Here is a 25,711-nt window from a genome sequence, read left to right as displayed (position 1 = left end):
CTGACTTTATTCACTCAACCCTTTCAACCAGTTTACCCGCGACCCAGTCTTGGATATCTAATTATCTGCACCTCAACTCTTCTAACACTGTGATAATCTTCTTTCCCGCCTCGACAATTCTCTCTCCTCTCCCCCTTCTCTGATCTTGTTTACACCCTCGACTGTCTCAATATCCTCTTGTGCTCTTCCTCTGGGTCTCGACGCCTCCCTCTCCTTTTCCTCTCACATTCCACTATCGCTCGTTCATGTCATGTTCAACTCTTCAATATCTGTAAGGCTTGTCCGTTTCTTACATTTGACGCCACTATAATTCTCATCTTCCCTAGTTTCTCCCGTTTGTTCTATTCTAGTCTCCTTCGGTCTCCCAGCTTGCCCCCCTTTGAGCATTCATAATTTTTCTATTTGTCTTCTCTGTGGCTTATCGCCTCGTGAATTCCCCCCCCCCCCCCCCAACTGTTCTCTTTTTACCCTGGTTATATTTTGAATCCTGTCTATCTTCAAATGCTTAGCTCCTATCTTTCTTCTCTCCTTTCTTCCTACTCTCGCCCCTTGCCTCACCTTGCACCTCCCAACAACCTCCATTCTCATTTACTCTTATCCGTCCTCATTGTGCCCCTTCTCGCTTTGGTTCTTTCACTTTGACCAAAGTACTGAAATATACTCCCTTTCCCTCCGTTTATCCTCTTTAAATTCTGTCACAAGGATTATCTTTTTGTTTATCTGACACTTGACACATCTTTTGCACAGTTTTATTTTTGCCTGTAAAGCGCTTTGGCATAAAGCACTATATGACTACAAAATACAAATACATTGATCACCTTGCCTCCTTATAAAATGCTCTGCATTCATTTTTGTTCCCAACACTTCACCCCATTGTACAAGAAATGTGTAGAAGCATGAATTTCAGAACATGCAGATAAATGGGATTGTTTATAAGCAGTTTCATCTCCTTCAAATTGATCTAGATGTGGACCCCCGACATAATGGACTTTAGGTATGGGGAAGGGAGACCTGCGATTACGTATTCCAGCACCAGCTACCATTATAGAGATGTTCATTGTCGCGGAGGAGAGGCACAGAGAGGGCAGTGGTGATGAAGGGAGCAATGGCAGCCTTAAGTGGAAGGGCTAAGGTAGCAGCAGTGAGAGAAGGCTCTAGGAAGGCAGCAGAGGTGAGGGGTGGTGATGGCAGGAAAGGCGGGGGCTGGTGATGGGAGCTGAAGCAGGGGCTGGTGGTGAGCTGAGTGAGGGGGTGGCTGGAGGAGATGATGGAGACGCTACAAATCCATACTCTTTCGTGATACTGGGGAGAGACCATGGAAGATGTTAAATTGCTGTTCGTTCTACCCTGGGATTCATCTGCCTTGGCATTTAGCTGAGGCTCTCCCCTGACTCCCCTTGTCACTTCCCTCCCGGGTCTCACCAGCACTTGTTCATTCCTTACCCCCTCCCCCACCCACCTCTCTCCCCTGCACTTCTCATCACCGCACTTGCACCACCAAATGCCACAAGGCCTAGTAGGATCACGATTGTATATTTACTGTTTTTGCTATGTTATTTACTCCCCTTGCTCCCTCCCCATTTTGCCTTGTGGCGCCTGTAAACACCATCTTGTTGCATAGGTGCCTAACGAATGCTCAAATAAATAAAAATAATTCCAGTAACGCCACCTCCCCAGGATGCAATGTCTTACGTTATGGTAGACCAATGTACCGAGATTTTGCCTGGTCTTCTGAACCTAAAATACTGTGATTGTCTCCCTCTACTTTTTGGCAGGCCCTTCATGACCATGAACAGCATTTAGAAAATGGTTGTACTGCCCTGCCTGGATTCTGAAATAAGTCCCCATTCTTAGTCAGCACCGAGAAGGAAGGGGGCATGACTTGTAATGGTTTAACAGCTTATGCGCCGAAAGAAGCTGGCACACAGATACTGCAGTTTAAGAGTAGCAACATAGATACACCATTCAAAACCTTAGTTGACACAACAATGCATGATTTAAGACCAAAGGAAGGATCACCTGTTGGAGAGCTCCCACCTGAAAAGAAAAACGTGTTCCGAGATGGGCATGACTAGGAAATGCAAATCAGAATCCTAAGACACCCCCAGACCCCACCAAGAGAAACTGAATGAGATTGTTCTGATTGCACACACTAAAATTAATATTCTTGACAAATCTTTTGACCGTATAAAGGCCCATGACCAAACTCCAAAGAATAGTTTCTCCCTAGAAAAAGGGCACCATGAACTCTGCTGAGCTGCAGGAACCGGCATCGCCTAGTTTTTTAATTTTTTTTTTTTTTACTTAAGTGCTTCCTTGCTACCCAAATGTGTAGGTCAACTGGTGATGACTAGGCCTGGCTTAGTGCCAAAGTTAAGGATCTTTTTCTTGCCTCATTCAGGTTTAAGGATTTTAAAGATGTATCACATTCCAGACCAGGACTCTTTTCTACTGGCCAGGGATGCAGCACACAATTAAAACGCTTTTAAGTTTATTGCATACACATTCAATTTTTGAAAAGGCAACCAACCCATCTTGCACCCCCCTTAACGTACACCTGGTGTCGCAATGGACCATGAAACTGGCCGGCGTGTAATAGTGAAATATTTATTTTAATTTTGAATAAAAATCAAACTCATTCAATATAGGACAGCAATCACCAGGGTGGTGATAATTGTACAGTAAAATGATAGAATACACTTAGTTTAATCTTGTAGCCTAAGATACGCAATGCGCAATTGAAGGAAAGCAAGATTACTTTTGGGTAGTGCTTTTACATGTGCGGTTGAACGGAGAAGGCAAGAATGTGTGTGGCTGTATCAAAGAAGCAAGAAAACTTGCAAGGTACTAAACGGGGATACAGTTTAGGAAATCAACTTTGGAAGGAAAAGCAGTGCAGCAAGAAAGGCAAAATTGCAATTGCTTCGTTTCACTGGTTTAAAATAGCAAAACTGCTTGGAAAATGAGTGGATATGAAAGGTGAAAGGGTGACTTTTGATGGGTAACAGTAATTCTTTAAAGGAAAGGAAATCTGGTTTTAAAAGGGAAACAATTACGTGGGCAAAAAATGGTTTGTTTACTGAGACTATTTTAGTGACTAGAATGAGTAAAAACACTAGACTAAATAATTGTTTTCGAATAGCATCAATAATGAATGTAAATTTTCAACTGGGAAATTGATTGATTTACATCAAATAATACTAGGGACTTGCACAGATAGCTGAATGAGTTCTAACACAGATTTCCTAAGGACAGGATACACAGAGGATTCTAACAATTTTAAGAAGTTACTAGGACACTTATAGGATTTCTTGTAGGGTTGGACAAATGGCAAGATAACAGAGCAAAGGATGCAGCATTTTGATTTTGGGGAGGGGTGGTACTTAGAAAAAGCACTGTAGTGGGATAGTTTGGACAACCAGCCGGGCCTCGGGACACGGGACTAAGATCTGGTCACTCGGCCAACAGCTGGGCTCTCCTCTAGGGACACAGCAGGACAACCGGCGTCTGGTCACAGTAGACAGCGGTGCTCTCCCTGAATTATTTGGATTTTTGTAGGGTTTTAATTCTGGATCAGTGGTTCTGCTACCTCTGGCATGGCACTGGAATCTGGAATCTTGCAGGGTGAATGTGGGGTGTCTGGATCTCTGGATGTTGATTTTTAAATGAAGGATTCTTGAATCTCTTGATTTTTGAATGTCAGCTTCCTCCTTTTATAAACCGGATGACATCAGAGGGTTTTTACTATGTGGGCAGAACTAAGCTAAACATACCTCTAAAATCGGATAGGTCAGCCTGGGGATGTCGCCGCTTCCCTGTAAGCCGATTGGACTGAAGGAAGTGACTCAGTTTTAGTGTGGGTGTTTTTTTACAGTGTGCTTTGTTCTACCAAAGTTACCATGCCAAAATCAGTTATGACGCAAAACACTAATATTCACAAATGTCATCCGGAAATTTAGATGGGCAGATTCCATATTTCACAAGGAACATTCCTGTCCAAACGCCAAGTTTGTGTGATATTGCTTTGTTCTCCTGGCATTCTTTCGCAATTTCTATGCAAAATATTTTATCAAACATCCTACAAATAGATACACATGAGCCTAACAACGGCTGAAGAAATGCCAGTCAGTCTGAAAAAGCCGCTAGATTGTCACCTTGGCCCCTTTCATGTGCCCAGGGAGCTGGTCCACTTGGGGAAGGTAATTCTGTTCCTATGCGAGGCAGGGCACCTTTGAAGTCTGTGCCTGCCAAACCTGTCCTGTTGGTCTCAAAGTTATATTTTTTTTCTTTCTTTAAACGGAAACCAAGTCTTTTTGGGACTAGATATCATGCATATTTTAGAGAATCCCCCATCTTCCATCACATTTCTGTGCAAGCGCAGGGCATCATTTTAACATTTCACTTTCAAAAGGCATTTTCCTGCTTGGCAAAAGCATAGTTTTACACGTGGGTTCATTTTTCTTGGATGTCACTTTACAAATGAGGTTTTCCTCGGATCTTTATTCTGAACATTTCCATTGCTCTGATCAATTTCTAATACACAGGAATCTGTTCAACACAAGGGTTTTTTTTGCAACTGACATGAGCAAAGGGAGAGAGAGCTTCTTGTGAAAAGTTTGGCCTGTGTTACTTTGTTTCAAGATTAAGCGCTTGCTGTACGGCCTGAAATGAGATTTTACTTGACACACACTGCCTTTCAGGGAGGAATGGCCCTCCTTTGATGGTGTTCATCCTGAAGATAGATGGGCATGAATGTATTTTACTGGAACCAAACTGTGTAATGTTGGAAAGGTGAAACTAGCACTGGTGCAAAGTCCTTTTAAATGTAGAACATTTTCTTTTTCAGTGGGAAGTTTTGAGCTGGCAGCATACTAGCGCTTCCTTTGAATTCTTTCCTTTGGTACACATGAAGAAAATACTTGGAGCCATTCTTGGGGTGTTCCAGGATCCATCGCGCCCCATATGCACTAGGCAGAGACGGTGCAGCCATTATTTTTGTAACTTCGGAAAATGAAGTTTGGTGATGTAGGGGAAGTTCTGCTGGGCTGGTAAATGTACCCCACAGGTTCCTGAGAACTGAAACACAAGACTCCCATTTTCAAGGAGACTTGTAACTGCTCCCAACTGGAATAAGCAGATAATCATTGGTGGGATGATGGAAGCTACTTTTCTAGACAGTAATGTCCAAGATTTCAGAAGTCTTCCCCCTCGCACCCCCTGCTCCCCTCACTTGGGGGTTATGAAGAGTAAACTCTTAATTCCAGAAACCTCAAGTACGGGTATTGTCCCTAAATAGTATGGGATGCTTTCCACCTTTTAGAAAGCCTGTTTGACGAACTCACCTGTCAGCTCCAGCTTCTGTTTATTTAACTAGCTGTGTGCCATGTTGCATCCATATATGAAGCCTTTGTAGCTAAGAACTCTCCCTGCTAAGGCTGTAGCACAAATCATGCCAGGGATAATATTTGATCCATGCAACTTATGCCCCTCTGACCACCAGAATGTCCCTGTATTATTAACGCTCCTCGATATCCTTGTATAGGTCCTGGAATTCCTTCAGGAGACAATCAAATTATGCGATGGAAGGGCTCTCTCCATTTGCTAGGTTGGTACTTTCAAAGCAGCTTCTCTGCATGCAAGCCTCAAGGGAAAATTTCTCTGGTGCCACTGTAAATTGGTGTTTGTTCTTTAGACTGCACATGTTTATCAAACTGTAGAATTGAAACGCAATTGATGTCCCAAGCTCTTTCAAAACGTTATGAAGGAAACGTTGAGTTGGGCAAAACTGGCTGTGCTGGACAATGCAATCTTCTAAAGCAACTGCACTTTGGGAATACTTGCATTAGGAAGGTTCAGCTTACTTTTCAATACCTCATCCAACCGACCAATCTTCTCCTCAGGAGCACTAGTCTACTCCATATCTCGCAGGCTGGAATCTCTGCTTCACCAGAGCAGTCAATGTTCGACTTTTAAATCTGACCTGGGTGAGGGATGTCTTCTAGAACCCCTTAAAGGTGCTACTGTGCTTCAGATGCAGGTTAGGTGGAGTAATATTAATCTGCATGTGTATGTGGTTTTATGTAGAAAGGAAGAAGAAAATGAAAACGATGGTTACAAAAGGGTGTACATTCAATTCAGCCTGTAACCTAGGCCAGCTGATGGTTCACATGGGCTCGGAGCGAAGAGACCAGTCAGTCTTAATCCCTCACTCAACAGAAGGAGAGTTAGACGTGTTGGGATTTTGCAGTTGGCTAGGGCATATGAGAAAAGGAAATGTCAAAATGTAAGCACTTGCTAGCTGAATAGGAAGAACTTGAATGATTCTACGATTGCCACTAAAAATGAGCAATCTATGGCACTGAGTGAAATTGGTAATCTGGGGTTGCAGCACATGTATTCCAAACAATCCTCCATCGTCGTGACTTCCCGTTTTACTAGTTGGCAATGCCAGTGCAAATAGATGCAGTAAGCAGTAGAAACAGGAAACCTTTAGAAAATTAAGGGAGAGTAGATCCTTTGTTTCTAGTAGTGCTAGAATAACTTTCTACAACATGCGGGCCTATGCCTGGCCCCACACGTACCAAAGCACCTTTTTGAAGGGAGATTCCTAGCATAATGAAAGTGAAGTCAGTGAATTTATAAATGCCAAGACTGCGAGAGACTGCATGTGCTAAACGAGTGCCAACATGTTCATGTCCCACTAGCCATTGGCTAGTGATAATTCATTTTTGGCGAATAATTAATCGTGTGCTGGCTGTATGTATAGATTTGACGTGGCGAGTGACTTAATGGCTGGCTAGTAGCGTGCAATTTATAATGAATTAAGTTGTCAGATGGAAATGCACAAAAAGGCGCTAACACTTAAAAATGCAAATAAAAAAGCAGCATGCTCATTCTCAGAGAACCATCTGTGCCTTTCTTATATTCAAAGAAAAAAAGGGGGAAGTGACTTTGCGCTATAAGATTTGATTTATCAAACCAAAAGTATATTTATTAGTACCCGATGGGGGTGGGGGGGTGGAGCCAATGAGGAGGCTTGGAACGGGGGTAGTACCAGCAGTAATACCACCCACCCCTCAATCCGAGCAGCCTCACGGCTGGAGGCTGCCATCTTCCCCCACCGGGAAGTGGTGTCCCACTTCCCCCTCACCTCGCTCCATTCACAGAATTCCCTCACCGCCCCCCCATCCCCACTTACCTTCGTTGAAGTCCATTTCGGGAGCGGGCGCGCTGGGAACTCTTCTGTCCCCGGCGTGTCGGCTCCTGATCTGCGACAGGCCATCATGGAAAGGGAGAAGGGACTACACATAGTCCCTTCTCTCCTTTCCATGGCAGCTTTTTTTCCCACTTTTTTTAATTGACACCATGGAAAGAGAGGAGAGACTACACACATTCCCTTCTGTTTCTATGATGGCCATTTTTTTTGTTTACTTTTTTCAATGGCCGCCATGGAAAAGGAAAACACTCATTTTCCCTTCCCCCGGCTGCCATTTTATTAGTCATTTTATTTTAAATGTTTTATTTTTTTTAAACGCTCCAGTGTTCGGAACAGAAAAACAATATTTTTCTGGCAGGGGTACTAATAGCAATAGGCCCCGAGCAGGGGGGGGGTCATTGCCACTTCAGGTAATGCCCCAGAGCCTTTTCTTAAGGACCTCGCTTTCGATCGGCCTGTAACTATGGGCCCCGTGGCATTATCTGAAGTGGTAATGCCCCCCCCCCCCTGCTCGGGCCTATTGGTTAAAAATAGTATTGCATTGTATTTTCAGAAGATTTCATAATTTTGCTCATCCTTGGGCTCTTATTCTAAACATCTTTTTATTCACAATTATGTTCAAAAACTATTGTTTTGCTATATGTATTCCTAGAAGTCTCTATGGTCAGTTTTTGTATTCATGTTCTCTTTAATTTGTATCCTCTACACGTGTTTCTCCACAGTTGGCTCATCGGGAGGATTTTTGTAAATTCTCATCACACATGGATACTTTTTGTCTTCAATTTTTGATTACACCTTTTATTTATCCATAAGTTTATTTTCAAAAATGTATTCAATCTTGTGTTACTCAAGGATAACAGAAAAATCTTTCTCCTTTCGTGTGTGCAGTTGCCCATCATACCTCCACACTCTTATAGGTTTTTCCCCCTGTATTATGCAGATTAGCTTGGTGCTTGTCTTCAGCCCTTAATGATCTGAGGTCACTGCACTTTGAGTGAGAAATGACAAAAAAGGTAATCCATTCTTCCATCGATAAACCTCCAATGTTGGAGAAATCCTGGAATCTTCTAAATGCATGTTCTCATTCTCTAAACTTGTTCATGTGAATATCTTTCCATTTCAAAATATGTACCCTGTTTTTATTTACTTGTGATTGTTCCATTTTTTATTATTCCCCTTTTGTTGACTGAGGTAGGGCAGTTATTACCCGTCATCTATGGAGTATTAAAAGGTTGTCCATGAAATGACTGCGGGGGGGTGAAGACCTAATTAGAAATGACCGAATTTTATTTGGTCGAAAAACAAATTTTCTTTGCGTTTCCTCCCCTTTTTTTGTTTTAATAATGTGGGGGCAGGGGTCACTTCCCACTACACCGCCTTTTTATTAATTAAAATGTACAAAAAATTGGACAAAAATCCAGTCATTTCTAGTTGGGTATTTTTTTATTCGGTTTTCTTTCTAAGGATACCGTATTCAACGTATCTGGTAATGTGCACATGATCCCAAATGTTTCCTTTGCTTCTGTGGCAGTGTTCTCTTCCTAGTCTGAAGTATTGCGTGTAGGGTCCTTCCTTGGGCAAAGATGGTGGTAATGTGCTGTCCTTTCATGGGCTTCATTTGATTTATTTTGTTTCAGGCAAATTCGAAGAAAAGGAAGACCACGTGCCGAAGCTGGAACAACTCAATAGCCTTGGGTGCATGACCAACATGAATTTGGTGTTAACAAAACAGAACTTACTGCAGATGGAATTGTTGCTGCTTGAAACTTTTCAGTGGAACCTTTGCCTCCCGACCGCTGCTCACTTCATTGAGTACTATCTTTCTGTTGCCGTCTATGATACGGACCTCCATGATGGCTGGCCAATGGTGTGTTTGGAAAAGACAAAATTGTACATTGCAAAATATGCAGACTATTTCCTAGAAGTTTCTTTGCAAGGTATATTAATTAGCATTTGTGTGGTCCGATTAACCCATTTACTTCAATTTGAATGGTATTTTACAAATTGTTTCTGCTTTGTCCACAGATTATACATTTTTAAATTATGCCCCATCTTTAGTGGCTGCTGCTTGTGTCTCTGCATCAAGGATAATCCTTCGCCTCTCCCCGACATGGCCAACTAGACTGCATCGCCTTACTGCATACTCCTGGGATTTACTTGTGCCATGTATTGAGCGACTACTAATGTAAGTATTTGCATAGGCTTATTATGCTCAAAGAGGGTCATGGTTCTAAGGAGCCTAGAAGGCTGGTTTAAAATCATGGTTTTCTGATACATGTATCACGAGGAACTACACAGGTTTTATGTGGGCATAGCCTGATAATCTTAAGTGGTTGATCCATTTGATGGAGTTAAAACGTTCCTATTGAAGTATATGTTAAATCCAGCTGGCTGCTACAGCGATAACCATCAAAATGGAATTTTAAAAACCTATACATGATAGTTGTAGGCCCTAAAGCCGGAAAGGCAAAATTCACTCTGTTGCGACAACTGAATAAGGAACTAGTCTCTGGTTTTGGATCAATAAAAAGGTAAAACACAATGTTGGAATTACTGGACACATGTTTAAGCACATGAGCAAACCTGTTGCCATTCTCTTCAGCCATTGCCTTGATGAGGCAGTGTTTATGTAATTCTAAACTATTTTTAGCGTCCAACCTGTTTTGTTGTAATCCCGAAGTTGCCCAAGATCGTGCATCTCTGGTTACATATTTGGGAAGTACATTAATGGCCCTATGGCTTGCTGTGAAACATCAAAACCAGTTCTGACTGGTCTAGGCCGATTAGTCTCTTCGTTCAGTTAGGCATTTAGGTTTTCTTTGGGTTGTCTGACACGGATTTCGTAGTCTTGCCTTATATTCCGTGCATTGTTTGCCTTTAAGGTAATGGTAAAGATAATACATGTATTCAAATTGGAGCTAAAATACAGCGATTTTTACAATGAGTTCTATTCTCATTACATTACAAATGTAATAATTTGAAGGTTGTGAAAATGGACTAAATTGTCATTTATTTAAAAATAAAATCATTAAGGCAAGATATCTGACATGCCAAAAAGCAGCCATTTCACGCTAGTGGAAGGTGAACAGGTTTGTAATTTGTTGTTCCTTTTGCCTCCGAGTCAGTGTAAGAAAGTGGAAAGAGGAAGCCAATCATTCCTCTCTAGGGCTGGCTACCTCCCGTTGCCTTCTATGCAAATGTCAGCTGTTGTGTAGCCATTCCATCCCTCCAGCAAGGGCCACGCCACACCTGTCCTGCAGTGAGATGAGTGGCTTTAATAAGTGTAAGATTGGGAAGGCTGCAGAGGCCAGTTTCGTGTGCTGTTCATTGCTCTTCCCTTTGAGCCAGATGTATTATGGGCATGCAGGTATGCGAGTTAGGATGGGTACCTGGCCTTCAGAGGATGGAATAGTTGTGTACTTCAGGACTGGACTGGACTGGGAATTCAAGGTCATTTCTTCCAAATGTATACAGCAATAACCTGGATTTGGTATGCTGAACATATAAGGCTGGTTCTCCCACAATGCACCGTACTTGTCTACTGTGAGCCCTAGAACCATATGTATACTAAATCCCTGCTGCACCCATTATGTTCTGGGCTGCTCTAATGGAAGCCCTGCAATTGGAGTGGGCACTAGTCGCAACAGTTTTTGCCACAATGCCTAGCGAGGGCTGCTCTATTAGAAGGCGTGGAACAGGAATCTGCAATTTTGATCCTGAGATCAAATACATTTCCCACAATGCACTTGAGCCCCGAAACCTGAACGTTTAGCCTTCTCAGGCCAGCCCACATTCCGTGCCTCTGCAATCAGTGCAAATTTCATTTACCACAAACCAGATTTGTTGGAAACTAATTTGTGTGGGAAACTTCAGTAATTATATCTAATAAGCTTATGGAATATTTTGGACACTTTATGGGGATTTTGCAGAGTATGCCAGTGACATAGGAATACCATTTCAGAATAAAGTTTGAAATTTGGAGGGAGCATTAAAGCAATTCCTAATGTGGCCTCCATTACCCCCTTTCTCAGAGCTGCTCATCACCAGGCAAGTTGTAATCTGTGCAAATAACCCCATAAACCCTCATACAACTTGCTCACTCTTGCACGTGTGCATGCGCACTAACTGTGCTCACCACCAAACACCCAAATCTCTGCAGGAAAAACTGTGCACACATGCGCTCTCTCATTTATGCGCCAGCTCTCAAGCACGCTCCCATGTGAGGCAGCATTCCTCTTGCCGCTCTTGCCGCTCTCCCCTCCCTGCTCTTGCCGCTCTCCCCTCCCTGCTCTTGCCGCTCTCCCCTCCCTGCTCTTGCCGCTCTCTCCTCTCGCCCCTCTCTCGGCCCCCTCTCGCTCACGCCCTCCCTCCTCTCTCACCCCTCTCTTGGCCCCACTCTCCCCTCCTTGCTTGCGCCGCCCTCTCAGCCCCTCTCCTCTCTCGCGCCCCTCTCCTCTCTCGCGCCCCTCTCCTCTCTCGCGCCCCTCTCCTCTCTCGCGCCCCTCTCCTCTCTCGCGCCCCTCTCTCACGCCCACTCTCTCCTCTCTCACGCCCACTCTCTCCTCTCTCACGCCCACTCTCTCCTCTCTCACGCCCACTCTCTCCTCTCTCACGCCCCCTCTCCTCTCTCTTGCCCCCTCTCCTCTCTCTTGCCCCCTCTCCTCTCTCTTGCCCCCTCTCCTCTCTCTTGCCCCCCTCTCTTGCCCCCTCTCCTCTCTCTTGCCCCCTCTCCTCTCTCTTGCCCCCTCTCCTCTCTCTTGCCCCCTCTCCTCTCTCTTGCCCCCTCTCCTCTCTCTTGCCCCCTCTCCTCTCTCTTGCCCCCTCTCCCCTCTCTTGCTCCCTCTCTCTCTTGCGCCCTCTTTTTTCGCTCGGTATTCTGGGTAATATAGCCCTTTTAACAGGTTCTGAACAGAGACTGCATTTTTGCAAAGTTGGTCTTCTGGGGCACTAGTTTGTGTTACTGTTGTTAAACACTTGTTTTGCTATATACAATTCTCCAATAACCATGTGGATAAAGGGTTATTTCTATTTTTTTAATTTGTTTAAAAAATGGATTCCAGCAATGCACGGTACTCAGTCTAGATTTGTAGATTCAGGATTAGAGTGAAGGCAACAAGTGAGTAATTCTCTTGACTAAAAGCTGCGTTATAAAACCTTTTCTCTTTAATGTCGCCTGTTCTCACTTTTATTAGAGCTAAATACTCCGGGCCTAATTCACAGAACCGTTTTATAATGGCAAAACACCATTGGAAAATGCTCTGTGAATAAGGTCAATTGTTTCCCATCCTTTTTCTTAGGCATGTTGGACGTTACAGAGTTTTATGGATGCGTTGTCACAGATGGCACATGCTTCTGCTAGTTGGTGGTATAAAACCTCTAAACGGCCATCTATTTATTTTGTATTCTTTTATTTTTAGAGCGCACGATAATGATGTGAAAGAAGCAAGCAAGCAAAAAGGTCAACTTGGACTGTCATCTACTCAGTGTTTATTCCAGGCTGTGTCACAAACTCCGCGTCATATTCAACATGTACCACAGTGTCTTCATCCACCACACCAAACGCAGTTACAGTTCCACTATCCAGCGTCGCAACCGCAAAGCTGCCAACAACTTTTGTCAACAGGGCACACTGCATCGTATCCACTACAGACTTGCCCTGCTGGCATGCAGGCCAGTGTTCATGCTAGATCCCAAATTCAGGCTACCACCAGCATGCCATTGGCTGTGCCAGTTGAAGTGAAACCTTGCATTGGTGTTTCATACAACAGAAGTTATCAAGTTAATGGACATTTTCCTTGTATAACGCCCTGCTTTGAGAGGTGATGACAGCATATGCCCCTTTTTGTATATATTTTCAAAAACAAAGTATTTGAGTACTAATCCTAAATAATTTAAAAAAAACGAGAAGCAAAAGACTATTGACCAGGCCCAAAGCCATTATTCCGTGCTCGGTCCATAAATCCAACCTGGTGGTTGGTACATTTGGTTGAACGTTTTAGTACGTCTGATTATCAGTGCACTTTTCATTTGATGCCAAACCTATAGGCACTTGTTGGAGAGGATAATGAAACTGTTTGCATCCTTGTGCAGACTGTTTTCTCCGGACGCTCGCAGTATTATAGCGTATTTATTGCACAGTAGTGACATAACTTTAGTACTACTGTCAGACTTTTGAGGAGTCCATTTTGTATTGTTTGTGATCTGAAATATAAAGATTCACTAAGGTGTTCATGCAGTGTGCCATCCCAAAGTGTCCGTTGTGACTGCGAAACTAATTGAACATGTTCTGTACCTTGGATTTGAGCATTTAAAGGTCGAGACAAGAACTCAAAAGAAAACCTTTTCATTGCAGCATTGCTCGGGACGAATTTGCTCACTCTGCACATTTGTTCCACTTTGTCCTTTTTTCAGGACACTTACTGTAAATGGAAAAGTCAGCAGAGATTTTTTTTTTAGATTTGAGAATTATCAAATTTATTAAAGGATAAAGTGGAAGGTTAATGAAATAGAAATATTTTGAGAAAACTTAGTTTAATCCCAGACTTGTTAGCGGTTTCTTCGGTGGGCTTTAGAATATCAAGGTTTTCCCCTTTCATCACACGTGCACAACTGCTGAGAAAGAAACCTTTTCAAAGTACGTGTGTCTGAATAGGATGAGATAATTTAGGTTTATAATCCATTTGCCGAAACTGGCAATGCAGAATACTATGAGATTAGTTGCATTTTCAATTAATGACACATTTATTTTTCTGTGCAACTGATGAAAGTGATGTAAAGCTTTGGAGGGAAAAATAGCCGTGATTTTATTTGCAAAGAAAATGCTTAGTTTACCATTGAGTAGCCCAAAGTACCTCCGTTGCAAGACAATGCATACTTCTAGTCACTGCACATTGCTTTACACAAATACTATCATTCAAAATAGTTGCCTTCTGAATTGGTGAATTCAAAACGTTTCTAGTAAATGTATGCGAACATTAGTGTAACGGATTAAGCTCTAGTCTGTGTTTTTCCTGCACATTGGAAGTGGTTGGGTTTGGGACTCTGGCTACTACATGCCTGTGGCCACATTTGAAAATGGGACTCGCTGCTCGCCTTATTGTTCGAAAGGTGCCTTACTAGATATCAACTATCTCCATAGTGGATGTGGCGTCTGTGCTCTTAATAACTGGTGATGATGTTACTAATGCCTGCTTTGCAGGTGAATGCATCTAGCCTTTTGAGGAAGCTCTCCACCTCAGGCAATGGAGGTTTTCCTCAATGTAGCTCAGGTAAAGCTCATGGGCAATATTTGCTTTATTTTTAATCTAGCAGTGGTGTCCTTTAGTCAGTATTTCTTTTGATTCTTTAAAAACACTTAACATAACTAAAGCTGTGCAACCACCTGGGTTAGAAAAATCTTTGTCTTCGCTTTTCAAATACGCAGTGCTATGTCTTCAGTAACTACCTCATGAGAAAAGTGTACTGTGAATGTACTCTTCTGCTCCGAGCCATTGATTTAAAAAATCGGCAAATAGCTTTGTGAGTCTGTAGAACGTTGGTGAAATGGTTTTACAGAGTTTGATGAGCTTTTTATACATACAGCCTAATGGCCTTATACACTTCTTTTGGGGGATCGTTGATATGCCTTTATTTGATTTAAGAATGACCGTGCTAGACATTTTTCTTTAAACTAGAGAGAGTGGCAATAGTTCAATTGAAAGCTTATGTCCTTCCTGTATGAGCCTGGCACATTTTTTCATTTTTTTTTTGTTTTTGTTTTTTTTACGCAAAGTGTTCCAAAAGTCATAATATTTTCTTTTATTTATTATGTCAGATAAAAATATGCAAAAGACTCCATTCATATTCATTAAATACATAATCATATTAAACAGTGAAATGATGTCTACCATGAGCCTTCAGAATGCAATTTTAAAGTGGTGCTTCAAGACAAAAATTTGTGAAACGTTTCATAGATGGATTAACATGGTTGGTGATCAAACTTGAAGTTTAATTCAGTTGTCAAACTGTATGACCACAAGGTAACCTGAATGAGTGCTATGCACTTATTTCTTTTTAATAAAAAATAGATTTTTGGTAAATCGTGTTTATCTTTTCTCAGATTTGTGAAATGCAAGCAACTACCTACCTTAAACTTAGTTTTTCTGCATGACCTCTAACAGTCCTGTTGTTTAGGTACTTGTCCTGGTCACTCCCCAAGTTCCGGACCCCATTTTTTTTGTGTGGAGACTTGAACCTGTACACGTCTACCGAATCTTGAATTTATATTTTGCTCTTCACCCACAACCTCGCTAACGCATGCCCCACGTGCAATCTCACAAACATCCGAAGGTGTCCTCTACTTCCCTGTGGTTCTGCAATTCACTAGCTGATACCTTACATTGGGACGTCTACTTTAGTCATGTGGGATCTGGTTACCCCTCCCTGCTCTTCTACCCACCTACTCTACTCACATCGCCATAATGAAAAATTATCCTGGTGATAATGTCCCTACCTTAAATGCATTTGCCAAATAATCTCTTAGCATCTCTTTTACCTGCCCTGTGCTGACTCTTGTATCTGCTTTTACTGTATTCTTCCATTTATACCTTCGCATAAGCACCTACAGTTGGACATCCTTGTGTGCCCTCTTCTATCAAGAACATTGCCAAATACTTGTGCCGTGCACGTTTTTACCTATCCACTCATGCTGCTGCTTTCAACGATGACCAATTATACTTCAGATACTAAGCTGCTCTATTTAACCCCACTGCTGAAAACTCAAACATTGCACCGTTTTCCAACTATAACTGCCCTTCATGTCACTTAGGGAGTCCCTCGTGGTAAATGGCATTGTAACCTTACGTTTTGAATGATTAAGACGGCTCTGCCCTTACTTCATGCTCCACCCAACACACAATCATCTCCTATAGCTCACTCATCGCATCCCTCTGCACCCCTTCAGTCACTGACTGAACCATGTCCCCTTCTCCGTTTGGAAAGCCCCTTATCTTCTCTCACCAATTTGTCCCACAAATAATTACCTGTTCTTGTAGATTGTTTAACAGATCCCTTTCAGGCGTCCTGCCTCCCCGTTTCAAAACTACAGCTGTCCTGTCTATGAAAGATAAACTCCAAGCCCCTTTCAACTAGAATTCCTCCAAACCCAAAGCACTATTCTGTGTGCCACCCTCATTCTTTCAAGGCTCATCTTCAATAGAAACTTGATTGGGCAACCAGCCAGAACTCCGAGCGCTTGTCTGTATGAAAGTAATCTAGGGCCTAATATTTTCACTGAAAAGTTTGTACCTGCAGCAGATGTTTGTGTATTGTTGAAAACCTGTGCCCACGGAATCCAGTTAGAAATTACACACAAATTGCACGGTCAAGCTGCGCAACGGCAAGTGTATTTAATTGTACATATGATCACAACAAAATGTACCACATTTTGTTGTGATCATATGCACAATTAAATACACTTGGCCTTTGGCCAGATTGCCTTTGTCCAACACAATGACCAGATGAAGCCTTCTCTTTGATCAGTAAAATGACGATCTGTGTCTGTTCTTTGAATTCCAAGCTTTCTCTTTTTGCAAACGGCCAAGAAGCCTACCTTCACAGTTCAATGTGTTCTGCTACTTAATTCCCCTTGACTGCATCTTCCCCCCCAATCTACTCAATAGCTGTATAATCCCAGTAGTACTGTACACGAGCCGCAAGATAGGTTGATACCCAGGACTATATACCATCTCCCCAAAGCAAGGATCAACAGTTTTTCCAACAAAGCAATCATGCAGGTTTGAACTTGCATTGACCAACCAAGAAAGATGCTTCCAGTATGTAATGTAAAACCAGAACAGCCCTAGAACTTTAAACCTAAGGAATATGCTGTAGGGTGTGCTTTTTCGTAAAGGGGACTAGAGAAGCACGAGGGCAGAATGCCATGCAATATAACATTGGAACAGTGTAGCATGCATGCTTCAAGAAATTAAATCATGATGGCCCATGGGAGGGTGAGGAAGGAGTGCCTGGCATAGTTTTTAGGTGCACAGTTGGGCTTGTTGCGAAAATGTTATGTATGAGAAGGAGTATAAACACAAATTGTGAATCCTGGTCTTCCTCCATCTCTGTGGAATTAAGACTGTAGCAAGGTGTGGGACCTTTAACCAAGGATATTGCCTTTTACAGCTATGAAGGGGGCTACATGAAAGAAACCCATATTCCTCTTGGAGGTACTTTGACAGCAATACATGGCTGGTTGTAAGTCATCCTGGAATTAAAGTGGCATCCAATGTCTGACTGGTCTAGTCAAGACACCTCTCCTCCAGCACAGTTTCACGCAAACCCCTGATTGACTCTTTTGCTTTGTCTCCCCAGGTCCCTTTCTGGTGGATTTAAGTGATAGTTGCCCTGTTCCTACCATCTTTATAAGACCATCATTGAGAGAACCAATTGTTTTGATGCAATAATGGGCATTTTGAGATCTTCAGGAATTCACTGTGTTAACTGGGAGTTTTCAATTGGCATAGAGGCACATCCTTTTTTTCCTCCTGGGGGTGGAGGGGGGGGGTTGTTTGGCAAGATGTATTTGGTGACCATTGACTTTTTTTTAAACTATTTTTAAGATTATTTCTTTTTTTGATGTTTGTGCTGTCTGCTTATCTCTTGGGATACATTGATTTAGAAATGTGCAATACTTTAGTCGAGAATATTTTCTACACAACATCGACAAAGTCCCCACTGATAATCTCGTGTGCTTCACAAGTGGGATTGAGTGACCAGCCATCAAGGGGGTTTAAACACTTTATTTTGGGGCTCTGATTCAATTTGTATGCTGATTGCATGACATTTTCCTCTCTCCCAGTAGTTTGTATAAATATAATTTTATTTTGGTTAATTGTATTAAGGGGTAAATGTAATTGCTTTCTTTTGGAAATGTTTGTGCCCAGATTTAATTTAAAAAGGACTTGCAGAGGAAATAGCTTTGCGTAACTGTATAGAAATTGTGCCTTTAGTGTAATGTTACCCCAGGCAAAATTTGTAATTTTGGGTTTGCAGTTGCTGTCCTACTTTGCTGCTATACCTGTCACAGGCCTAGAGGGTGTTCTACTGCAGTAAGTGTGGCACAGGTGGAGAGTAGAGCAATAACTCTACTCCAGAAATCCCTGCCACTCTACATTACCTTACCTCAGAACATAGCTTGCCAGGCAAATGTCCCCTGCATCACTCTCTCAGGGAATACTCAAGACTAGTAATCACCTACTATTAACCTACTCAAGTATAGGTATACCAAACCATCTGTATCTGCCACACTTGGACAGAATCGTGAACATTACCCAGTGTCGCATCTAGACAGAATTAAAAATGTTGCCCTGCGTCAAATCCAGATAGAACTGTGATTGTTGGCATGTGCCAAACTTGGACAGAATTGTCAACATTAGCCTGTGTCGCATCCAGATATAACTGTGACCGTTAGCATAAGCCACACTTGGACAGAATTGTGAATTTTAGCCTGCCCTGTGAATTTTACCAAGTGCCACACTTAGACAGAATTATTGACCCGTGTCGCATCTGGACAGGATTGTGGGTGCTGCCTTGCGTCGCATCTAGATAGATTTGTGAATGTGTGCGAGTGCCACATTGTTAGAATTGTGAACATTAGCCTGCGTCGCATCCACTCTGCAGGACCCTCAATCTAGGTGTAGCCTCCGCCTTTGCCTATTGTATGATGAAATGCAATGTATTGTGAAGCCTATGCCTCTCCCACTTTGCAGAACTCTCAAACCTAGGTGTAGCCGCCATCTTTGGCCATTGTATGGTGGAACGTAACGTATTATGAAACCTAGGCCTCTACACCACCATACAGGATTCTCAAATCTAAGCATCTAACCAAACTGCGAAGGTTGGCTACGAGAAATATAACTCACTAACCAAAAAGCTCAAAATTCCTGCATAATTAACTCACACAAAACCCACACAACCACTTCTCGCACAGCAAGCGGCACCCACTTCACCACACCGCAACAACAAACACATAAGCCGCACCAACAGCACAAGAGGACTGGCATCGATCCGATAATCGCACCAAATCTCAGCGCACAGTGTTAACTGAACTGAAGCTGCCAACTGGACACCACCTTTCTAACTATCCTACTCCCTCTCCACCTTACTAACCCTTCCCTGCATTCTCGTTTACAGATCCGCCTGGGGACCAATTCCGTTGGTGATGGTGCGCAGTACAAATAACTTTAACATGTTGGTTTAAGACTTTAATTGAAAATGAAAGGGGTTGGGGAAAATGCCTCTCTTGCCCTGTTCTACAGGGAATTACCCTAGCTAAACTAAGGATCTGTCTGTGTCTGAATGTCCAAATCGAATTGTCCTGTGCCCAAAGTTCTATTCTGACCGTCACAATATAAACCTAATGTTAAGTTAAAAGGGAAATGTACTTAACCCTGGATGATTGGTAAAACGTGTTCATAAAGAAAGAATAAATGGCTCCAACAAAGTTCTCCAAGAACAACAATCCTTGTTCCAGAAGGTGGTTCCCTTCCCCTGCATTCTTGTTTGTTCTTGAATGTTTCACAAGTAAAGTGTTCCCTTGTCCTTTCTTGACCAACAGTCACCTTTGCAAAATAACTTGGTTGACTTTAACTTTCTTTTTCAGGATTCCTGGTATTGCTTTCTGCCAGGGTGGTTTGTCTTCTCCTGGTTAGCACAATCCCGTTGCCTAATCTTGATATTACCCCTCAGGACTTTGGATCTTGTACCCTTCTTGTTATGGCCTGGTATACTCTCCTGACAGGGCTTATTGCATTCACACACACTTGCAATCGCCTGGTCATTTGCCCCTCTCCAGAATTGCATGTTAACCGCATTGGATAATATATCCTTTTGATATATAAATAATATATCATCTTAATTGGGTTTTCTATTCGCTTGCTTTTCACCCATGCATATATTCATAAGATTTTTGTTCATGGTTCATTACCCTTTGAATATGTTCTTTCGCTCGCACTGTTATGTTGGTCTAATTATATGCACTTGATGTGGTCGCCGATACACCCCGGTGTCCCCACTGTCTTTGGGAGGACTCGCTGGTTTCCTTCTTGCAATTGCTTCTGCTTTTTTCATCCATCTCCGAGGCTTCCACAAGTCTGGTCTGCTTCCTTCTCAGCTCCAGTAAGTGAAGCTCTGCCATTGGTCACCTGTGAACGCCTAGGAGTCCCTCAACGGCTCTTGGTGTTCCTCCAGCATGTCCCGGTGCAGCAGCTTCTTGTTTCGTCTGCAAGCCTCCGGGCTCCACCACACCAGCTCCAGCCTTTCTCCTTCTTGGTTCCCACAGAGAGGTTCAGCTCTCTCCGACAAGCAGCAGACCTTGCAGACTCTCTGCCTTCTGAACTTCCTGGGCGAGGTGCACGCAAGCGAGAACTAGAGTGCTCGCTGGACTTGCAGCCGCCTTCAATCTGCATTCTTTGACTTTCTTTGTCCCAGTATTTTGAAAATTCTGGAACATGGCATCCATTGTTCCAAATAGATTTCCGACAACTTAAGTATTTTGAAAGGTTTCACAAAGTAGATCAAAGGTGAGGAATTGGTCTATAGGTTTGGACAAAGGTTTTTCTCTATTCTCTAGAGGAGAATGAGTAGATGTGGGTCAATAGGCCATTAGGTATGGGAGGGCCATTTCCAAGTGAAAAAGGGATACCATGCCTCACCCAATGAAGCCATCACATCTCCATGAGGTTGTCTCCTCCCATGTGATTCTCCCTCTTATAGCCTCCCCCAGGATCGGGATCATGTAACGGCTGCCGTCCCCTGGCTACATGGGAGGAGGTTGCTACCAGGAAATCAGTGAGGACTCCACCGGGTTCCTCACTGATGTATGCTACGAATAGTGTGAACTGACCAGGATGGCAAACGGTACTGGCTTTACAGGGATTTCTGGGTTGCTAACCTGCTACCTGAATCCACCAACCAGTAAATTCTCTTCCCACCTCCGATTTTTAATTTCCCAAACTGAGTACACCACACAATCCTACTTTGACTGGGTGGACCTAGCCATCTGGGCAAGAGGAGTTGGGGAATTGCAGAAACTCTGACAATCGCTCATCATGGTGGTCTTGATAAGTTCCCGATCCCTGACATTGCCTCTGCTAGCTCTTCTCCACATAACGGGTCAGAACACCTCATGGTCCAATACCATGGTGCTGAACCGCTGCTGTGGCAAAGATTGCTCATAAATACTGCACAGCCTAAAACCACTGCCTCAGAATTATGCATGCGTGGATAACATTTTGTGCTAGCTTTGTACAATTTGACACCTTTCAGCACTAGAATGGCCCATGTTCTAATGACAAAAGAGCAGCACCATCATCTGAGCATTTAAGTGGTCTGTCTCGAGCATTACACCTACCGTGATCCTCCTAGTGGGCACTCTGCAACCACACCTCATTGCAATGAGTCTGCACCATTGGCAAAAGTGCCCTATACACAGGCCAAATAACTTTACATAACTACACACTCTCCTATTCACAAACTATCCACAGCTAGTGCCAGCATATGTTTAGTATGCACACCATTGCCATAAAAACAGCAGGTACTTGAAGCATTCTGGTTGCAATAAGAAATGTTGGTTTATACAAACCTTTTATAAAATTCAATAACAAATCACATTGCAAACTAGATGTAGTCCTACTAAAAATCCTAGCCTTTTCACATACATATGTATCTTCTACTTTGTCACAGAACAATTATCAGTGAAGACCTAAGAAAGGACTTGATCTACTGAGTCTTAAAACTTGATAATACAATTCTATTGTATTCGCCCCACATTAAATCCCTACACATTTTATTCCCACTATCTAACTCATTTGTGTTTTTCTGTAAAATAGATTGTTGCATTGTGCCACAGACCTTTTAGTGTGCTACTGTATGGAAGTGTTTGATTGCGTTTTGCACAATCTACAGGTTCTCGTCTCTCAGAATCTTTTGCCATGCTTTTGCATATGCGGACCTCATTGTATTATTGGGAAGGAACCAGCATCCTCAAATACCCCCAGGCGCTTTCGCCAAGACCTCTTTTAGGCGCTATAATGGACTAGGGGGAGGATGGGCACTGGGAAGACTCTCATGCAAATATAATCACATACGTAGACATGGATGGGCACTGAAGAATGCAGATTTTATTTAAGCATATTAGTTTACATTTAAACTTTTTATGCTTGGGTCAATACAAATTAAATGAATAAAATAGATCAGTCCAAAAAAGAGAGAAGAAAAAAGAGCGAAAAGAACCATATCTTCAGCATCAGTCCATTTCCTTAGGTAGACTCTTTCCGTTCTCTTCAAGAAAATGTCTTTAACAAAAGACAATAGTACTAACATTTCAGTAGTTCTCCTCCCCTGAGTCAAATACTCACAAAGATCCCTGGATGAAAGTATCATTAAGTGCTGGGAAAGTGGGCTCAAATATTTTGTTTCCAGTACTGTCAGTGCTCCACATGCAGTTATTGTTTAAATATAAGGCACAATTAACTGGATAGATTTGTAATGTCAGATCCTAGGCATTGTAAAATCTTAGTACTATAGAGGAGTTGAGCTCCTTCCCAGAAGGAATGTGGCCTGTGGGATTCTAAAAATGGACCACAGGTGCTTAAGTGTGCAGTGGTCGTCACCATGGGCAGCACACAAACTGACTCACCATCTGTCTACTGTCTGTCAAGGGTCCATGCAGGTTAAAAATAGGAATTACATGTTCTGTGACACAATATTCAGAATGAGACACATTATAAAAAGTGTGAAGGTGACTACAGGGCCCAGATAACGTTAGCAGGAGGAGTGAAATATGGACCGAATTATGTTTTTATAAAAATGTTTAGTTTTTCCCTTGGGCTAGGCCTCCAGGTTTGTAAAAGTCTGCAGAGCTGCAGGGTGTTTTTGAATAAGCTTGCAAAATGTCAAACAGCATGCTATGACAATGAAGAAAGATGGCTTTGGAGCATCCCTATTATGGAAACAGAATGGATTGGGATGAAGCCATTATCCATATCCAGTGACGCCACTACAGCAAGCCAGACCTTTATACACCCCTACCTGGCACCACTTTGGCAGGGAGGAACAGAAGAGGGACAGGAGATCATTCAGGAAGCAGAGTCCTTTGCTACCATTCTCATTTTGTAAGATTAAACTTATTACAAAATCAGCTTTTTGCCTTATTTCCCTAGTGGGGTGTATTTATTCGGGTGTGAGCGTAATTAGGGACACCCTTACAGTATGAAACACAGGAAAAGGTTTACATGTTTAGGAGTGGTTTCTTTTAATGACTTTTGAAAACTCCCTTACCCTATATAAACCATCCAAGAATTTCATGTGTTCCCCGGAAATCCTGAGTTTCAAGAGCTTTTGTTGCTTGTCCATATGTTCATTATTTAGCTCTTATGCATTTTTGGCACAACAGTTCCTATAAACTCTCCCTAAAGTTGGGTTTCCCACTCCACCTTAATCCGCTAACACAGATTTCCCCACATTCACCAAATCCCCATATTTCTTGTGGGGTTTTTTGTTGTTTTTTTGGGTTAATGGGCAGATCTGTAGCCCAGCAGGTCAATATCAATCCACAAAATTCACGGTGCTTGGGGAAACCCAAACCTCTCTCACAACCACTTTCTTCTCAAAGTCCCAGAATTGTACTGCACAATAAGTTTGAGCACTCAATAGTTTTAATAAAAATGGCAGGGGCCCATGATCCTGTGTTAGGAAAGATTTCCATTTGTGTCATTTTCCCTCCAGTTGTAAACCGCCAACCCCCCCTTTCCGACTTTTTGCTGTTGTCTAACGTTTTCCAGTGGAGACCAGCCTTCTGCTGTACTCGGCTGGGCCTTTGCTCATTTTGTTGTGTGGAAACTGACATGTCCTGAAGACAGTCATTACTGGGAGACTTTGTTTTCTTTAGTCTTTCACTTCGTTGCTATTCTTTAGCGCATTTTATCAGTGCACAAAGTACCTTACAGTACAGGCCATTGGGGTCCTCTTTTCATTTTTAAGGCCCTAGACACCATCAACGAATTTATTGGTGAATGTACAAATGTGCCTTGGACAGAGCTGGTGGCAGCTGTTACTTTATATGCATTTCTAGTACTTTTATATGGTCCATACTGCATTTGGCCCAGGACAGTGGCCAGTGCCTAAAATGGCCATGCCACAAGGTCCTTTGTTCTGTCCTTTGACCATCTTGTCCCTTTGCCTACCACAGGTCGAGCAGAGCCGGGAAATATCTTATTTGGTCATGCAGACCCCTGCACAAACTGAAGCTTTTGCAGGCTCCCACATGCCTGGTGTGTGTGCGTCCAGGCTGTTGGCTGGACAGTCTAGTTCCAATACACATCAAGGGTGCCAGGATATCTGGTGTGCTGGGAATGAATGGGACCACTGTGGTCCGTGATTGGCACACGTCTGTGATGGCTGTATGTGAGCAGATCTCTCATTGGGTCCTCTTCATTTTGGCGCGAAGGAGATTCTGGATAAGAGAAGGCATCTTAAACCCAATCCAGGTCGATCTTCTTAGTTCACACTGAACTAAGTAAAGGAGCAAAGTATCCTGAAACCAAGAAGCAGAGCTGAGGAACCACTGTTGACCCACTGGAAGGTTTGGCACCCTGAACCCGCTGTCCTTCCGTTGGACCCACTGTTTCTGATTGAATCTAGAAGGCCTGCAAAGGTGCTTTGACCCATTGGAATAGTGGGACAAACTATTCTCGGCACCTCCAACCTGTAGGCAAGCCTTTTCGGAAGTCTTACTGGACTGCCCCGTGAACTGACAAGCTTGTTTGGGGCCTTTGCCCTGGAACCGCCGCCGCCTAGAGTTGACACTTTAGCATTTGGAGACTGTAAGCTCTGGGCATAAGGCACTCTCCCGCCGAGGTTTGTACACCTATCATTCCTCCATAGGTCTGGAATTGGGAGAGTACACCTGAACCCGAGCATACGTGGTCACCGTGTCACCCAGCTGTGGTAACAAACTTCGTGGGTGCCTTGCTGTTGTGTCCCACTGTGCCATCAGACTCACTGCAGCAGAACTGGGCTGATCCCTTCATCAGGAGGGGAGAAATCGCCACTGTCACGCCACAGAATCATTCCTGCAACGTAGCCCCTGAAAGCCACAGAACTGTGCAACTGCAGGATTTGAACCTGCAACCGAAGTGGACCCAACTGCCGAAGTTTGGTCTGACTGCACCGAGGGTTGAGTACTTGCAACCCTTACCGGTGGCCCCTGGCACATCCATCAATTTTTACACACAAGTGTCCCCCGAGGGCCACTCTCCTTTATCAAAGTAGCCTGTCCTACTGAGCTATTCCCAACTCTTGGATCCTGTTCTGCCCTCTTGGGGAGACCCTCCTTGAATAGTGGGAACATATTCTTCACTGCCTCACCCACCTTCCTGAGACGCTACAGCCCCTGCAAGAGTCCCCGTTTTGACTTAACCGCACAATTTCGTGCATCAGCACAAAGTACTTTTT

General features: G+C 43.1%; 1 protein-coding gene across 2 annotated transcripts in view; it reads left to right on the top strand.

Annotated features, from left to right (window-relative positions):
* Window positions 1-15,294, top strand: part of CCNJ (cyclin J) — a 168,001-nt gene extending 152,707 nt beyond the window's left edge. Inside the window, exons 4-6 of one of the 2 annotated variants that reach the window (XM_069611383.1) lie at window positions 8,854-9,153; window positions 9,242-9,401; window positions 12,634-15,294. In XM_069611383.1, the coding sequence (XP_069467484.1) occupies window positions 8,854-9,153; window positions 9,242-9,401; window positions 12,634-13,039 (866 nt within the window). In that variant the 3' untranslated portion in view covers window positions 13,040-15,294. The remainder of the gene's footprint in view (window positions 1-8,853; window positions 9,154-9,241; window positions 9,402-12,633) is intronic. The other variant, XM_069611384.1, reaches the window with a different exon arrangement.
* Window positions 15,295-25,711: the final 10,417 nt, after the last annotated feature.

Source organism: Ambystoma mexicanum, chromosome 8 (genome assembly GCF_040938575.1).
Source record: "Ambystoma mexicanum isolate Mex_15411 chromosome 8, UKY_AmexF1_1, whole genome shotgun sequence".
Lineage (NCBI taxonomy): Eukaryota > Metazoa > Chordata > Amphibia > Caudata > Ambystomatidae > Ambystoma > Ambystoma mexicanum.
Note: the sequence above shows the minus strand (reverse complement) of the source record. Positions and strands in the feature narration are given on the sequence as shown.